The sequence below is a fragment of the Sminthopsis crassicaudata genome, chromosome 5 (genome assembly GCF_048593235.1).
Source record: "Sminthopsis crassicaudata isolate SCR6 chromosome 5, ASM4859323v1, whole genome shotgun sequence".
Classification (NCBI taxonomy): domain Eukaryota; kingdom Metazoa; phylum Chordata; class Mammalia; order Dasyuromorphia; family Dasyuridae; genus Sminthopsis; species Sminthopsis crassicaudata.
Window position 1 is genome coordinate 141,810,225 of NC_133621.1, and position 18,299 is coordinate 141,828,523.

At 34.1% G+C, this 18,299-nt stretch overlaps 1 protein-coding gene across 1 annotated transcript in view; it reads left to right on the forward strand.

The window, feature by feature from the left end:
* The window catches only part of COG5 (component of oligomeric golgi complex 5), a 344,010-nt gene that overhangs the window by 302,541 nt on the left and 23,170 nt on the right, over positions 1-18,299 (forward strand). Inside the window, exons 15-17 of the mRNA XM_074268349.1 lie at positions 1,329-1,439; positions 3,361-3,423; positions 12,153-12,256. Of these exons, the coding sequence (XP_074124450.1) occupies positions 1,329-1,439; positions 3,361-3,423; positions 12,153-12,256 (278 nt within the window). The remainder of the gene's footprint in view (positions 1-1,328; positions 1,440-3,360; positions 3,424-12,152; positions 12,257-18,299) is intronic.

The following is an 18,299-nucleotide window of genomic DNA, read 5'->3' on the forward strand; positions in this document are numbered from 1 at the left end:
TTAAGGAGAATTAAAAGGATTACTTTGTAGGGGGTGAAATCAGCACAATTGGGTGACTTCTTCCAGCTCTCTTCAGCAGTCTGTGTATACGTAAAGGAGAAAGGTGATTTGGAAAAGTAATCTAGGTTTAGTGAATTATATGTGGCCATAGAACAAAAGGTAAGAAGAAGCCTAATCTCTTTTACATGGGACATATATCAAAATGCTAGTGATTCCCTCCTCCCCTCTCCAGAATACGCTTCTCTAGGCTAGCCTTCTCTAATTTCTTAAATGGATTTGAGCCCCTTGATATCCTGATGTCTTCTTCTGAGCTTTCTGTAACCCAGAAGTGTCAAACTTTTGTCTTCTTGCTGCATTTAGCCTGGGTTAAAATGCCATTGAGAAATGTTTAACAAAATAAACCAAAATACAATCTATCCTGTTGTTGTTGTTTAGTAAACTCTTCATGACCCTTTTTGGCGTTTTCTTGGCAAAGATTCATATGTGGTTTACCATTCTTTTTCTAGCTCATTTTACAGATGAGGAAACTGAGGCAGACAGGGTGACTTAACAGGGTCACATAGTAAGTTTCTGTGATCAGATTTGAACTCATGTCTTCTTGACTCCAGGCCTAGCACTCAATTCATTGTTCCATCTATGTACCCTCACAATCTATTATAGTTAGTTTATGATTTTCTAAATCAATATGCAGCCTACCTCTGTTTGAGTTGGACAACACTGCTCTTATCCTACTATGTATTTAGACTCTGATGCATATTTGTTACGAGAGTTTGGGTTTTCTTTTTTTATCCAGGAGAAAGGGTTGGGAGAAGGCAAGAAAAAAATGCTTTGCTTGTTTATTGGGGGGAAATTTTCAGTTTAAAAAGTCTGATGCCAGAGCTGAACACAACACTTTACAGTACCTAGTTTGTAGTTCACTAAAACTTACCACTTACATTAAAAAAAAAAAAAAAATGTGCCAAAGTTTATAATTCATGGAACAAACACTAGAGACATATCTGAGTGTGCAGTTGGCCTAATGACATATACTTTCTTAAAATAATTGCCAACACATACTAGATGTGTTGCTCACTGCTTAGCTCCTATTGGGGGCTTGTTAGAGGAGTGTCACATCATCTAGTGGAGACTTCACTGGGTATTTCATGTGTCCCTTACCTAGTTCTGTTTCTACATTTCCAGACCTATCTCTACTAATGTATACCTAAGTCTTCTCCTAGTTCAAAGATGTAACTCTTAAAACACGTTAATTAACAAGTTCACTGATATGTTCTGAGGTTAAGCATCCGTCAGCTTGTTTTAACTTTTTTATATGTATTCATTTATTGCAGCTCTCCACACAAGGAGAAGCAAGTCAGGTGATTGGTCCTCTTACAGAAGGACAGAGAAGGAATGTAGCAGTAGTTAATTCATTATACAAGTTACACCAGTCGATTGTGAAGGTAAGTTTTATTTATTCTATCTTTCATTTTTATTAAGGCCTTTTGATTTTGCCTCAGGTTTTCCTTTCCACAGATTAAAAGAATATATGAATTTTTAGGTTTGTTTAAAAATATTAATATGACAGAAAATGCAATAATTTATAGAAAATTTGTATGAGGAAAATTAGTCTTTTCTAAGTGGGCCTTTCATATTAGGCATACTCTTTTAGCTATACAGGTTGCTTAGTATTTTTTTCATTTTAACAATAGCAAAGATGTTTGATCCTCATGCATGGGTGTGGATTTAGTTGTCTTTATCTTATAGATGATTAAAAATATGAACCAAATGTGCTTCATGTGATAAAAATGGGATGGTGCTAGCTATGTAAACAAAGGATTATGTTCCATTTCTGTCTCTTCTATTTATTATCTCTGTGATCTTGGGAAAGTCATTTAATCTATGAGCCTCAGCTTTTTCAACTTGAAAATTAAAAAAAAAAATTGTCCTACAAGACCTTGTAGATGTAATCCTTTCACTAGATAATAAATCTGTGATCCTATGAAGAATATAATTTGGCTTTGGTTTTGGAAAAACTAATCTGACATTATTCTATGGTGAAATAAGTGCATATGTGAAACTGTCACCAGAATAAAGCAATTTCTCATTGCCAAAAATGGCACTTAAGTCAGTGAAATTTCTCACTCTTCTTTCTAATGATTAGCTTTTTTTCTTTTTCTTTTTCCTTTTCCTTTTCCTTTTTTTTTCTTTTTCTTTTTCTTTTTTTCTTTTAACTATTAGCTTTAAATCAAATTCATTTCAAGTTTAAAAATATGTAGTATGTTCTTTTCACTTTCCTTGGGTGACATGAATTTTTCTATTAATAATACCTCTCTTAGAATAAATTATTGATCGATCTTTAACCTTCTCATATATTATCCAAGATGTTTTGAGCTACTATTGCCAGAAGCACATTCTGGTCTAAAGTAAAAATATAAAGTCCTTTTGATACTATTGATGGTAACAATTTTAATATGCTTTATTTAACCAATCTGTTCTTTAGGGGAAAAAATAAAATATTTGGGAAGCCTGAAAAAAATTAGAAGTTAAATGATATTCTCATGTTTCTGTACTAGAATGTAGTAGTTATATTTCAGGTTACTTAAAAGATTCTTTATTATTTTGTTCTTTCAATTATTTGGACAATTCCTTTCTGAGTCATTTTATTAAAAGTATGTTTTGCCTACTAAGCAAAACATATATAAAGTGCTTATTTCCTTAACAAATTACAATTATCCCCTTTCTCCCCCCCAAAAAAACAAAAAAAAAAACAAAACAAAACCCAACAACCCTGAGGTTGTATTTTTTCATGCCATCTCATTATTATTCTAGAGAAGTAAGAGTAATGGAAGATTCTGTTAGGCAGATTTAAATGTCTCTATTGATACACTCAAGATTTTTTATAATGTGCTCTATTGATTTGTAAAAAGTGAAATGTCTGGCATTTGTGTTTTAAGGACTTTTTGAAAATTAGATTCTGTTCCAGATTCCCCTTGGGACCCCGAAGCATTGATTCTCTCCTTTCCCTTCCCTCTCTTTTTTCTATCTCTTTCTTCTCTTCTTTCTCTTTTTTAAGTATATGACATAAATGTATAACTTTGAGCTTTATCATCTATACTTCTGTACTGATAAAGAATATGGGGGAAAAATCTTTAATATTCTTGATAGTTCTCATTCTTTAATGTGCCATATGCTGTTTTTAAAATAACCTGCATATATCAAAAAGTACAAATGGATTTTTGAAATGTTATAAGAAATGTCTCTAAAATATTAAGCATAATTTAAATATGTGGTCTTGAGAGATTTTGTTACTTTCTGGTAGCCAATATTGGCAGGCATAGATGACTTCAACAATGTTTTATTTTGATTAAAATTCTTTTTTAGGTAATTTCCAATCAGAGTTCATTCCCAGCAGCAGCAGAGGAAACAATAGCTACAGCCCTAAAGGTAAAATAATTTAATTTGTTCTTGATTATTAGAAGCGATTTAAGAATACTATTTTGTGTTACTTGAGGTTAAAAATTAACATTAAAAAAGTTTAAAAATTAGAACACGCCCATACTTTGCTTTATAGACAAAACCCTTCTGAAAATCCACATTTTCTTCATTTTGATAAGAAAAGTTTTGAAGTATTCTTGAAACTCTCAATGTCCCCAAGTCACTTCTTTTTTAACCAAAATATGCCTTAATAGAAACCATATAAGCAGTGTTAATTAAATACACATAAACAGTGTTAATAGCACTTATCAAAAAGAAAAGACTGGTATGAGAATTGAGATAGAAAGAAGTGAAATTGGAGTGAATGAGTCTGTCACAGGAGGCAGCTGGTGATATGGTGAAGAGAGCAATGGGCCTGAAATAATGGACCTGAATTCAAATTCGAACTCAGATATTTTTTACACACTGTATAACTCAGGGGAAATTATTGAATTTGTTTGCCTTAGTTTCCTTAATTATAAAATGGGAGTAATAATAGCACTTACCTCACAGAATTGTTGTGAGGATCAAATGAGATAATATTGTAAAAAGTGTTAGCACAGCGCTTAGCACACCGTAGGTATTCTATAAATGTTTATTCCCTTCCCTTTCCTTGCTGAAAAAGTGCTTAAAATAGGATTCTCATTTTCTTCCTTATTCAATTCTGGAGCTGTCCGTACAGATTTGGAGGACTTAAAACTTTGAAGTACCCACTGTGGGCTTCATGGCTACTGAAACTATACTAGTGGGGAGGAACACTCAAATCACTATTGCATTAAAATATTAATTCCTTTTCATTGTCAGTGAGTGAGTGTGTGTGTGTGTGTATTTTATTCCTGCTATTCATTGTGGGTTTTGTGGTTGATTCCTTTTGATTTAGAACATATGCATTTCTTTTCATGGTTGCTTTTTGGAGGAAATTGCCCACAATAACTAAAAGTAGTCCATATAGTGAACAATAAGTATAAATTACCGTTGTCCATTACAATGAAAATTTGTAGAACCGTTATCTGTAGAATCGCCAGATTGTGCACAGACTGCTCTGCAGAATGGATTCCATGGACATAACCACCTTCAATCATAGGCTCTTTGATGGGGATGAAGCCTTACAAATCATCGTACAGGCTCCTAATCTTATAAAGGAGGAACTCAAAGACTGGAGCAGTAAAGCAATTTGTCCCAAGTCTAATAGATAATTAGGGGCAGAGCTCTTCTTTAAACCCAGGGTTCCCAACAATCCAATGTTCTCTCCACTACACACACTTACTTACATATATAATAACTTGCATGAAACATTAGTACATCCCTAAATAAGAGCCTATCTTTCCTGAAGTGGAAGCGGTGACCCAGGAGGTCAAATTCCATTCTCCAACATGACCTTTTTAATCATTTGTTCACTTCCCTTATACACCATTCTCTTTTGAAAACACCTGTTCATCTGGTGTTTGTCTTGATGAATTCCCAAAGTTAACATATTTCCATTCAAATGTCTGATTAGCCCCAGACTTCTTAAAAAGCCAAACTCCATCCCAGGACCAACCTCAATACTTAGAATTCAGGTGGAATTGCAAACTCTAAACCACTATTGTCTAAACATCTTATTTTATTCATTAAAATTTCATATATAAATGCAGCATTAGATAAAAGGCTTATTTTAAAGCCAGGAAGATCTGAGTTCAAGTTCCACATGAAATATATATACTGCCTTTGTAACACTAGGCAAATCACTTAACCTTTCAGTGTCTAGAGGTGCCTATCCATAATGGTAGGGGGACCTTCACTTCCTGAGACTTTACTATGATAATAGAATAAAAGTTCTAGACCAATGGTTTCAAACTCAAATAGAAATGGTTCTCCATTGGTCGCATTTTGACTTAGAAAACCACAAATTAGCATTAGTTATATTATACTTTTATTTAGTTTGTTAAATATTTCTCAGTTACATTTTATTCCAGGTCTAGCTTCACTCTGCAGTGTTGTGGCCTGCATGGGTCACTGGGCTATTATGTTTGACACCTGTGATCTTGTCTATAAAGGCACTCTTCTTTCTTATGGGCATCCAAGGAATGGCACCATTCTGTAGTAAAAAGAGCACTAAATTAGAGGACCTAAGTTCAGCCATATATTTGCCATTACTTGTGCTCCTTTGAACAAGTCATTTGTCCTTTCCATGCCTCAGTTTCCTTAAGACTAGATGATCTCTGGGTACCTTATTTCCATATTCAGTTTGGAAACTGTGAGGCAGGTCATAGTCCCAAATTCTTTAATACATTATAACATCATTAACAATTAGGAGAGTCCCCATAGATGATGGTAATATATAATCGAAAAGACTAGCTAGATCTTTAAAAAGACACAATCTACTTCCTCCCTTTTTTTCAAGGCTCAATTTGGGTATTATATATCTTTTCTATAAAGCCTTTTCCTGATTTACACTAACTGAAATAAATCTCTTCAAATTTCTATTTAGACCTTTTCTGTACATTCATCATATATTCCCTTTTATTATTAGTAGGAGGAAGAGGAGGAGGAAGAGAAGTGTATATATTTTTTTGTCTAGCCCTATGATTTCATTGGTATAAAGAGCTCCCAACAGAGAAATACTGTACCATTGAGGAATAACTATTCTGCAATTTAGTCTTAAAGATTAAGTGACTTACCTAGAATCATACTTAGACTCAGATCTTCTTTACTCTAAGGCCTACTGTCTGTGCACTAAGCCACACTGCCACTCATGTATTTTTTTTATAATCCCATTACACACTGTAAGCTTCTTGAAGTTGAATACTGTATTTTATTTTATATTTATATGCCTAACATCTTACAAAGTACCTTGCTCACTTTAGTGGACCAACAGTTATTACCATAATAGCAAGGTATGATTAATATTCATTCTGCTGATTGGGATTCATCAAGAAAAATTTAGGTTATATTCAGTCCATTCTACTTGAAATGGTGAGGAAATGTGCAATAATTTTTTTTTATAATTTTTTAAAAAGTGTTGACACTTAAAAGAATGGATTTAATTTTTTAGAAAATTCATTTATATAGAATGTTATTCCCTAATAATGCCAGGTAAATGCTGCATTACTGTTTGTATGTATATAGGAAAGTAATAATATCTACACGGGGCAATTTAAAACAAAGACTGGTTTTAAGTAACTTAGACATAATTTTTAAAACAAGTTACTCCCAAAACTATTGTAATTAAACAACTTCATTATTAATATGTTCTTTAATATTAACAATACCATTTGGTTACACATATAGATAGTGTACCTTATATAAAAGGAAAAGGAACCAAAGCCCAAAATAACATAGAATTTTTAGTTCAAATATTAAAAAGATAGAAAAGGAAAAAAAAGCTATTATATCTTTTTTCTTTTAGAAAAAGTATATTTAATACTTCCTGAGTTATACAATGAAAGGATAGATATTTTTGGTTCTTGGGTTTCGGCCAGTTATCATATATCATAAATTATATCCATAGGTCTAAGAGAGTTAATAAGATACCCAGAGTGTTACTGAAGTAAATGGGTATTTTTTTTTTTTAAATCTTCAAGCAATTTATTTTTTTAATACTATTTTTAATTAATTTTTATAATTATAACATTTTCTTTGACAGTACATATGCATAGGTAATTTTTTTTTTTTTTACAACATTATCTTGTACTCCCTTCTGTTCCGAGTTTTTCCCCTCCTTCCCTCCACCCCCTCCCCTAGATGGCAGGCATTCCCATACATATTAAATATCTTATAGTATATCTTAAGTACAATATATATATGTGCAGAACCGAATTTTGTTGTTGTTGTTGCAAAGAAAGGATTGTATTCACAAGGTAAAAATAATCTGGGAAGAGAAACAAAACAAAATAAAACAAAACAAAAACCAATGCTCTCAGTTTACACTCATTTCCCAGTGTTCCTCTTCTGGATGTAGCTGATTCTGTCCATCATTGATCAATTGGAATTGGATTAGCTCTTCTCTGTGTTGAAGATATCCACTTCCATCAGAATACATCCTCATACAGTATCATTGTTGAAGTATATAATGATCCCCTGGTTTTACTTGTTTCACTTAGCATCAGTTGATGTAAACCTCTCTGTATTCCTCCAGTTGGTCATTTCTTACAGAACAATAATATTCCATAACATTCATATACCATAATTTACCCAACCATTCTCCAATTGATGGACATCCATTCATCTTCCAGTTTCTAGCCACTACAAAAAGGGCTGCCACAAACATTTTGGCACATACAGGTCCCTTTCCCTTCTTTAGTATTTCCTTGGGATATAAGCCCAGGAGTAGTATGGCTGAATCAAAGGGTATGCACAGTTTGATAACTTTTTGGGCATAATTCCAGATTGCTCTCCAGAATGGCCGGATTCTTTCACAACTCCACCAACAATGTATAAGTGTCCCAGTTTTCCCACATCCCCTCCAACATTCATCATTATTAGTTCCTGTTATCTTAGCCAATCTGACAGGTGTGTAGTGGTATCTCAGAGTTGTCTTAATTTGCATTTCTCTGATCAATAGTGATTTGGAACACTGTTTCATATGAGTGGAAATAGTTTTAATTTCATCTTATGAAAATTGTCTGTTCATATCCTTTGACCATTTATCAATTGGAGAATGGCTATCTTCAAGCAATTTAAATATTCCTACGTTTCTAATGGTTGTCAAGAGGTTTATCTATCAGTGTTCCTATAGCATATGTAGTTGCATTTAAAATTTTCCATTACTGTTATCAAACTATATTGGTCCTGAACTCATGCTTTTTTCCCACTTCATTCTCAAGTCAGGACAAGACCACTTTTTTACTTTTTTTTTTTTTTTTTTTTTTTTTTTTTTTAGCAGATTAGAATGCTTATTAATACATGAATTCTCCCTTCTACTTTTTTTTTTTTTTTTGCTGCCATGACTTTCTTTGGGGACTTTCAGGACAGGATTCTATGCTGAACAAATTTCAAAGTAATCTAGCCTGTAGCTCAAAAAACATGCATTAAGTATGATATTCTCCATAGCACTGTCTCCTAGGCAGCTTGGTAAAGGAAGACACATGTACAAAGCCTATTAAATTAGGTCTTAGAAGACTAAGTCAAGGAAGATCTCAGCCAAGGAAAAGAGAAGGAATGAGGAAAGCTCCAGGTCAAGGGCTTGGTAAACAATTGCATTCCAGGTTTGAAAAGAGGATGGAGAAGTGAAAAAGTAAAGGAGTTGTTAAAAAGGAGATGTGAGAGACAACAAGAAAAAGAAATAGTATCTCTGAATCCGAGTACTGGCAGTAATCAACAGTGTCAGAAGCTTCAGAGAAATTCAGGAAGCTATAGACTGAAAAAAAAAAAAAAAAGGCAATTGCATACAACAGCTAAGAGGAAATTAATTAACCTTTCCATAGTGATTTTATAGGGGCTACAAACAGTAAGGAAGCACTGACTACCTAGAACTGGATAAAGATATTTAATAATTAAGGGAAGAAGAGAAACAGGATGGTAGCTGCATGGGCCAAGAGGAAAGAATGCAAAGGTTTATTAAGATTAGAGAAATCTGAACATATATGTTGACATAAATGAAAGACAGTGGAGAGGGAGAGATTTAGAATTCACAAAAGAGAAAAATAATTGTTTTAGTAGAATCCTGGAGGATCTAGGAAAGAGAAAAATGGAAGTTGCAGGTGAAATGATCAGCATTCCTGAAAGTATAGAAAGGCTTTCTCTTCTATGACCATAGAAAACAGAGAAAGGTTATTGATCCTAATCATTTTTTGAAAAACAGATGAGATAGTGGTGGTGGCTTAAATTTTCTCAATGAAGTAAAAGGTTAGACTAATTGCTTTTAAAATAACAAGTAAAATTTTGGGGGGGAGCTTTGAAAGAGAGGAAAAGGTCCGAAATACTTGGTATTGGTATTTGGTGTATAAGGAATTCAGTATAAGTACAATAGAAAAATTGTCCAGCATTTGTAATATTCTATCACTAATAGAATCACTAATATATAACCTCTATCTGAGGTTATGTACCTTAAATTTGTAGTAGACAAAATCACATCTATTTTGTTTCTTGTTTTCAGTTTTGCTCCACTGCCATTGAGTAAAGTAAAGAAATTGGAAGTTAGAATTTTCCTGAATTGAGAGAACTGAATGGTACAAGTTCCATAGCTGAGAATCAATGGAAGATTGGAGGCAAGGGATTATAGGATAGCTGATGAAATATTAAAGGGACCAATTTTAGGCACTAAGGCTACATGTGGGAGCAAGTAAAACCCAAGTAAAAGAGATAAACTAGTAAGATATGAATAGATCAAAGAAATAGAAATCACAGTAGGATAGAATGGAATTAGAGTGAGAAGTTTTAATCTTGAAAATGGAGATATTCTTTTTTAAAATAATATTTCATTTTTTCTCAATTACATATAATGACAATTTTTAACAATTATTTTTTTAAAATTTTGAGTTCCAAATTCTCTTCCTTTCACCTTTCTTCCCTTCCTGGGATGGTAAGCAGTTTTATTTCAAGGTATAAATGTGCAGTCATTTCCATATTAGTCATGTAGTAAAAAGAAAACACATACTCTTCCTTCCCTCCCTCAATAAAAAAAATAAAGAAAGTGACATATAGTATGCTTTGATCAGTTCTTTTTCTGGAAGTCACTAGCAAAAAATGATGAAATTCTAAAAAATTTAAGGTCTAAGTTGTGACTATATTGTGGCAGAAATGGGGTAGATAGGTTACAGAATTGTGTAATGAAGTTACTAATTGAGTTGATTGTATAGTGCTCTGTACAAACATAAACATACATTTTCAAAACAAAACAAAAATTTAATAAATATATGCTATAGCCTCCCAATGATAATAGTGGATGAGATTGAAAGGGGAAGAACATAGGCCTACTGATACTTCTAGTGAAGATACTGTGCCTTAAGCTAGAAATTGGTCTTGTCTTACCACATAACTCTAAACAAAGATAATTTTTAAAAATCACAGAACTCTGAATTAGAAGGAGCTCTAGATGGCCATGTAGTCCAACCCAAAACTGAAGGAGGGGGAAAACAGTACCCGCAAAATTATACCTGACAGGTAGTCATCCAACCTTTGCTTGAAAATCTCCAATGAGGTGGAACCCATTATCTGATGAAGCTGTCTATTCCACTTTTAAATGGCTCTAATTGTTAGGAAAATTTTCCTGACATCAAGACTAAATTTGGCTTTTTTTCAACTTCCACCCATTGCCCCTAGCTTTGTTTTCTGGAGGCAAAAAGAATAAATTTCAGCAATGGATTTGCTAATTAGTCTGCCCTAAAATATCTTCCCATAATTGTAAATAGACTGGAGAGAGACTAGACTATGAGACATGACTAGGGAGAGTAAGACAGAAATGTGGGACCTTTGGCCCTCCTAACAGTATTCTCAGGTTGCTGTTTCCATTAGGAAAAAGCTGGAGTAAAAAGGTTAAAAGTTTCCTTAGTAAAGGATCTTTTTCTGATAAAACCAAACCCTGAAGACCTAAGACCTAATGGTTTCTGAACTTGAATGAGATAACAGTTGGGTTGATTTGAGATTCAGAGAAGACTATATAATTGTCATATAAGGACATGTATCTGTTTCTGTTTTATCCTATGTGAAATAGAGAGAAAAGCAACATGATCAGGCTAGTTAGGAAGATTACTTTGGTAGCTGTATAGAGACTAGACAGAGGAGTGACTGAAGCCTGAGAAATTATTACAGTCTAGGCAAGAGGTGGTGAGGGCCTAGAGTGTGAGAAAGGCAGAATTGACATAACTTGGTAACTGAGAGGTTATGAGCGTTGAGAAGAAGAAAATAGTCAAAGATGCCACTGAAGTACAAGCATGTATTGCTGGCAATGTAGTGGTGGTACCAGCCCCAGAAATAATAACCATAGTAATAAAGCTAACATTTATTTTGTATTTGAAGATTTGTGATGCACATTATTGGTGCGTCTCATTTGATCCTCACAGAATCTAAAGGCAGCTAGGAACAGAAAATTGGCCCTGGAGTAAAAAAAAAGCCTAAGTTCAAATGCAGTCTCAGACATTTATTCACTATATAACTCTGCTTATAAAAGCATCTGCCTCCTAGATTTGTTGAGCACATAAAATGAGATACTATTTGTAAAGCTCTTTGTAAATCTTAAAGTTCTATTAAAATGCTAGCATTTTAGTCCTATTATTTTCCCCACTTTACAAATAAGGAAAGTGAAACTCACAAAAAGAGTTGACTTGCTGAGTTTCACACAGCTAGTAAGAACCTGAGATAGGATTCAAACTTTGGCCTTCTCAATCTTAAGTCCAACACTCTATCTTCACTATGTGGCTTTGCTGCCTCTTAGGATAGATTTGGGGAGCAAGCTGTTAAGTTTTATTTTGGACAGTCTATCATGAGACACTCAGGTTGAATGAACCAATAATATAAGCAGAAATACACTTGGTGGATTTACTCACTAAACCTGCTTACTAGAGTTGGATATATAGATTTGAAATCCATGGGGAGGAGATAAAATTTCCAAGGGAGAAAGTGTGGAAAGAATAAAAAAGAGGGTAGTGGAATTTCTATTTAGGAAATTTATATTGTCTTAATTTTGTCCTAAAAAAATAATATTTTTAACCAAAATTCTTTTTACTTAGTTTTCTTTGTAGATTTTCCTCAGTTTTTTTTCCTGTTATTTATTTTTAAAGACAATCCATGCTCTTATGGGAAATGCTGTGCAACCTTTGCTGACTTCAGTGGGAGATTCAATAGAGGCCATAATCATCACTATGCATCAGGAAGATTTTTCTGGGTAATTACTTGTTATTAAAATCTGCATATACTATATATTATGTTCTGCCACAAACCTCATCCTGGTTCTCATCATTTCATGCTTAGACTATTAAAACCAGTTTCTTTAACTGGCCTTGATTGCTCATGTCTCTCCTTACTCTAATCCAACTGGCATACATTACTGCTCAATTAATTTTTCCCATTTAATTCTTGTCACATCACTCTTCTAATTAAGAACTGAGTGACTCTCCATCTTCATCAGATTAAACTTGGAATTTTCATCTTGCTATTCAAAAGTCTTTTGTTAACTGACTCTGTTTTACTTGGGTAGTCTTGGTAGTCTCCATCCCATGTTCCTCGTTTTAACCTATAATACAGACTACTGTCATTTCAACTAATGCCTTCCCTCCTCCCTAGCAATTCAAATCTAGAATTTGCTTCACAACCTAGACCAAGATTCATATCTCCTATGACACCTTCTTAGAGTGATGCCAGTACATAATGAGTTTTCCATTTTCTGAATCCACTTGGCAATTTTGTCATTGAAGATGCCAACTCTGTATTTTGTACTGTTTTTTTTACAATTCACTATTTTTTTTTTTTTTTTTTTTGAGGCTGGGGTTAAGTGACTTGCCCAGGGTCACACAGCTAGGAAAGTGTTAAGTGTCTGAGACCAGATTTGAACTCTGGTCCTCCTGAGTTCAAGGCTGGTGCTCTATCCACTGCGCCACCTAGCTGCCCCCCCCATATTATTTTTCAAATATATATCTTATCCATATTTTAAGTTACTAGAGAAACCACAGAATGTCCAGAACCACAGGTTCATGAATGTTTGTATATTAAATAGTTTAAAATTACATCTTTTCTTACAATTTAAAGAGAAGTAATGTAGTAGAGATCATGAAATTCAATGAACTTATGCAATACTGCTCTACAGCAGGTTAACTCAAGCTTTCGGGGGCAGGGAGTAAAACATACTTAAATCAAAAAACTGCCCTTTATATTTGCTTAAAGAGCTTTAGGCAGTTTAAAATTTTAAACTATTTAATATACAAACATTCATATTCCCTCCCCTCTTTCAATTTAAAAAGAAGCTGAGTCACTGAGGTTTCTCAGTCAAACTAATGAGGAATGTCTGCAAAAAGTGAGACTTAAAAATGGTTATTTTTGAAAGAGTGGGGAGTTGTTTATGTACTTGCTGATATGAGGGTATTTTCAGGTGAGCAATTATTACTTAGATATATCCTTTTCACATAAAGGTTAGCGCTATGAACCAGTTTCTCAAATGAGCTCATTACTAGGATAATTTCTTAAACCTAGGTTCAGCATACCATGAAAAAATCCCATTCAAGCATAAAGCACTCTACTTTTGTTATCAAACCTCTATTTACCATGCCAGAAATGAGTCGCTTATGGTTGACAGAATAGTGTTGTGTGCTCTGCAAGTGAAAGATTTTAGAACCTTCAGACTGGAAGGCACCTTATGAAGGTCCCCAAGGTCAACTCCATTTCTCCAATTAGTACTGTCCCTAAGAGACCCAAAAGTGATGGCTTCCTGTTGATTATATTCAATGAATGTTTGCAAAGGAGATTCTTTACATGATTTTCTTTTGGAATGAAAGATGCTGTTCCTAAGACTGTATGGGAGCCTACAATCATTAAAATTTACACAAATTGTCTTGTAGAAATTGTTTGACCCTGTAGTATAAATGTAAACATCCTCTTTTATTTTTGACTCAGTCTTCTATTTGTAAAATGTGGCCTTTGTCATATCTCTTTTCCCTATAGAATAGGCCCAGTCCTTGGGGCATAGAGCAAAGCATACTTTCTTTGAGTGCTAGATGCCAGACTGGTATCTCAAGCCATTTTTAGTTTCCATCATTTCCTCTCTGGCTGAACTAGATTTCAGGATCTCAGAAACTCATCTTTCTGCAAGATGAAATCAACTCTGAAACCCAGCCCTTCTGAGCACCCCTTTGCCCCTGAGCCTTTTTCTTCTGCTTAAAGGGGGGGTATTGGACATTTGGCAGCTCCCCCCAGTCTCTGTTTAAAGAGGGCAACAAGAAATTTCATCTCATCATTTCTCATCTAGCTGGCCTACCTTCCACCATCTTCAGAAACTTCAACATTCTGTAAGATGAAATCTGATCTCTAACCCAGACCTCCTCAGACCATTTCCTATCATTACCCAACCCTGAGAAGTTTCCCCATCCCCCCATCCCTTCAGCTTCTTTTTATATGTTGTCTCTCCTGTTTGATAGTGAGCTCTTTGAGAGCAAGGGCTATCTTCTACCTTTCTTTGCATCTTTGTTCTACTTAGAATGGTGTCTGGCGCACATTAGTATTGACTACAAATAAAGTGTTAATACTATTCCAGTCTGACTTACTCTTACATATACTAGCTCTTCACATTAGCTCAGCATAGACTCTTAAGGACATCTCATTGATATACATTCCTTTCTTGGTTGCCTTGTCAAGGTAAGATTATGGGTGTTTTCCAGAGCACTGAAGTATTGTTTTTGCTTCTGTCCAAAAAGGATTTTTTGCATCTGTTTGATAAATGTGTAAAATTCTATTGGCAAAGACCAAAACTTTTATTCCATACTTAGAAATAAAATGAAAAGGCCTGGCTAAAATAATATATTGGTGAAAACTTATTCACACTAAAATTTGTTCTATCATCCCAGTATAAAATGATTTTGTATGTTCTTTTCTGTTTTGATACTAGGAAGAGGATTAGAGACCAAGAAGATGCTGGGTACTTAAAAGTAGACACACTTGCTATCTCACAGGATGGGAAGTTTGAGCATTAAAAAGATGTGAATGTTAGTGACTTCAGAGCTTTGCCTGATGCTGGTTGATCTTCTCAAGAGCAGCTTTCTGCAGAAAAACTTTTGTTTCTGTGTATTTTGTCCCAGACTTCCAGGAATATTGCAAGAAGCATTGTTCTTGGAGCATTCATAACCTGGCACCTTACCTTTATAACATCATTGTTTAAAAATAAGCTTTTGCCATTTTTATTAGAACCTCAACTCTGGCAGATACCTTACATGGACCCCAAAGTTTACCAAGATTCCAAGTGTTCCACTGGAATCTCCAAACAATCTCTGCAATACATGGCCAATGATAGATACTTTATTGATTGATTCAAGGGTTTCCCATGATAATATATTTAATTGTACAACCAGGCTTCTGGATGTGGTAGCTAGTGCCAGATTATGTTTCTGGTCTTTTATGAAAATCATTCAAAAGTTTTTTTTAAAATAAACTGTGTTGTTGAAACATATATCTAAAGAGATAATACATATAAAATAACCTTTTTAAGTTAGTTCAGCACTAAGAAAAGCCTAAAGAAAACAAGGTCTTGATGTTCACCCCAAAGAAGACCTGTTTGCAACCTCTTTTGAGAGAGAAACACTGACTAATGAGTGCTATCTATGTCTTGCCATTTTACTGCTTTTCAATTAGGACAAACTCCCTCTTGTTATAACTTAAGTCCATAACTTCTATTTCTGTCTTCTCCTTTAGAGATAAAGAACAAGCAGTTAGCATTTTTCTTACAATAATCTTTGCTATACTTGAAGATAGCTAGTAAATTGCCAGAAACCTAGTTTTTTAAGTTTTCATCATAGATTCTACATTTCCATAGCTTATATATGTTTCTCCAGTCCCTCACCAATTTTTATCACAATCTCAAACATGGATAACACATTTATATATGCATATGTGTGTTTTTATGTATGTGTGTGTGTGTATTATTATATATACTAATTTTTATCAGCTATTTACTAATTTTTGTTTTGACAAAATTTAAAAACAATTTTTGTTTTATTTCTTATAAATATGTTGTATCCCTTTCATGTATTCTTTATGGAATGAAGAAATATATATGTACATTCATATATTATTCTGAGGCATCAGATTTGATTTTTACTTTAAATTTTCTATCATGAATTAACCAACTCAAGATAATATTTACATAGTGCTTAGTATAGTTCCTGATATGTAGTAACCACTTAATAAATTTTTGTTTCTTTCTTTCCATTTTGATATATAAGGAAGAATAGAAAAGCGTAATGCATTTGTAAGTTTGAACTATTACAGTTCAATTTTTATTTTTTTAATATATATGGAATTTAACACAGCTGTAACAAAATTGCCTTGCTTTGACCTTGTACCCTTCTAAACTTTCTTCTTCATTTTTGTCTTTTTAATATTCCATTGATACTTTTCCTTCTTTTTTCCTTTCCTTTCTTCACTCAAAATCACCCTTTACTATATTATCCTCCAAAACTTCTATTCAGTAGAAGCCCTTTCTTGTAACAAATAAATACTGTCAAATCTACATATTGTTTGAAATTGTCTAATGCTACACCATTAGTCCATCACCATAACAAGAGATAGAACACACATTTCATTGTCATGATTTTATCTGTTGATCTAAATTAAAGACTTACCATACCCCCTCAAAGTTTTGGATGGGGAGGGGAGGATATATTCCATGTGAATATTATCTTAATAATTCCATGGTCAAAATTCTACTGGAGAGAAGAGGTTAAAGATTAGAACTGAGCTATCTTTGCCAAAAACTTATTTGAGATAGGCAATACTGTCTTCTTTGCAAAATGTATAAAATGCTATTCAAAGAACCATTATAGATACATTTCTTACCAGGCAAAATGTTGGGATTTAAAATTATAACATTGGAATTTCCTTGAGAGGTCTTCTAGTGAATACTGTACTTAAATCATTGAAGAAAGATGTTCATCTCTATTATTCATAGTGATCTTTAGACAAATATCTTCTATAACTTTCCTCAGCAATCTTTTTAATATCAAAAGCAAGATTTTGAATAACGGGGCCAGGGCAGTCTTTTATACTTCCTTAACTCATGGCAATAAAAAAAAATTAATGCCATTAAAGAAATAATAATATAAGACAGAAACAGAAGAAAAAGATAAGAGAATGTCAGTTCAATATGTTTTCTTTCTGCCCTAAACTTTCTTTTCTTGCAAGCTTTCATGTTTCTATTGAAAGCACTACCATTCTTCCTGTCTCCCAAATCTATAACTTCACTGCTATGTTTGTGTCCTCATTTTTCTAGACTTTAAAATCAAGTTTCTAGCAAAACCTCCCATTTCTAACTCACATATCTTAAATTTTACCTATTCTCTGTCATCATACAGCTACCACCTTGGTTCAAGCCTTTTGACAAGACTGTCATAGGAGACTGTTGGCCTCCTAATTGGTCTTCCTACTAGCTCAACTCTTTTGCTATTCCAATCTATCTTCTGCATAGTTGCCAAAGGACTTGTCATAGAAAGCAGACTTAACCAGTCACTTCCAGTAAAACTCTAGTGGCTCCCTATTGCCCTTAGGATTAAATAAAGACTGCTGTGTTTGTCCTGTGAAACTCTTTAGGACTTGATCCCCCTCCCCCTGGTCTTTCTAGCCCCATTATACATTATACTCACATATGTTGTTCCTTTTTTCATTTCTGTGCCTTTATGCTGACTGTTCACCATCCTGGAATGCAGATCCCCCTCACCTCTAGCTCATGGATTCACCCACTTGTTTCATGTACCAACTCAGACGCTACCTTCTACATGAACACTGTGGATCCCCCCAACTGCCAGTGTTCTCTCAAATTACCCTGTATTTATTTCATATATATTTCTTCTACACATACTTATATATGAGCCTGTTTTTTCATCCAATGTATTATGAGCCCTTGAGAGTAGCAGCCTTTGTGAAAAAGGGGACTATTCCGTCCCCATATTAACCATGAGCCAATTGCTACCAATAGGCAGATAAAGCCAGATTCTGAGAATAGTCCCACACCCTGCCATGCTAGTGGCCTTGCTTTCAGCCCACCCCCAAAACCTTAGTCCAAGGGAGAACCATTAAGGACACAAGCTGGGAATTTCCTCTGCAAGCACTTTAGTTCCTACTTCCTTAGGAATCACAGCTACTGAAGACCCAATGAAGAATATTCTCACCACCACAGTCCTTGACACTAGCAAATGCTTTGACATAAAAAATCATTGTGACTTTAAGCTATA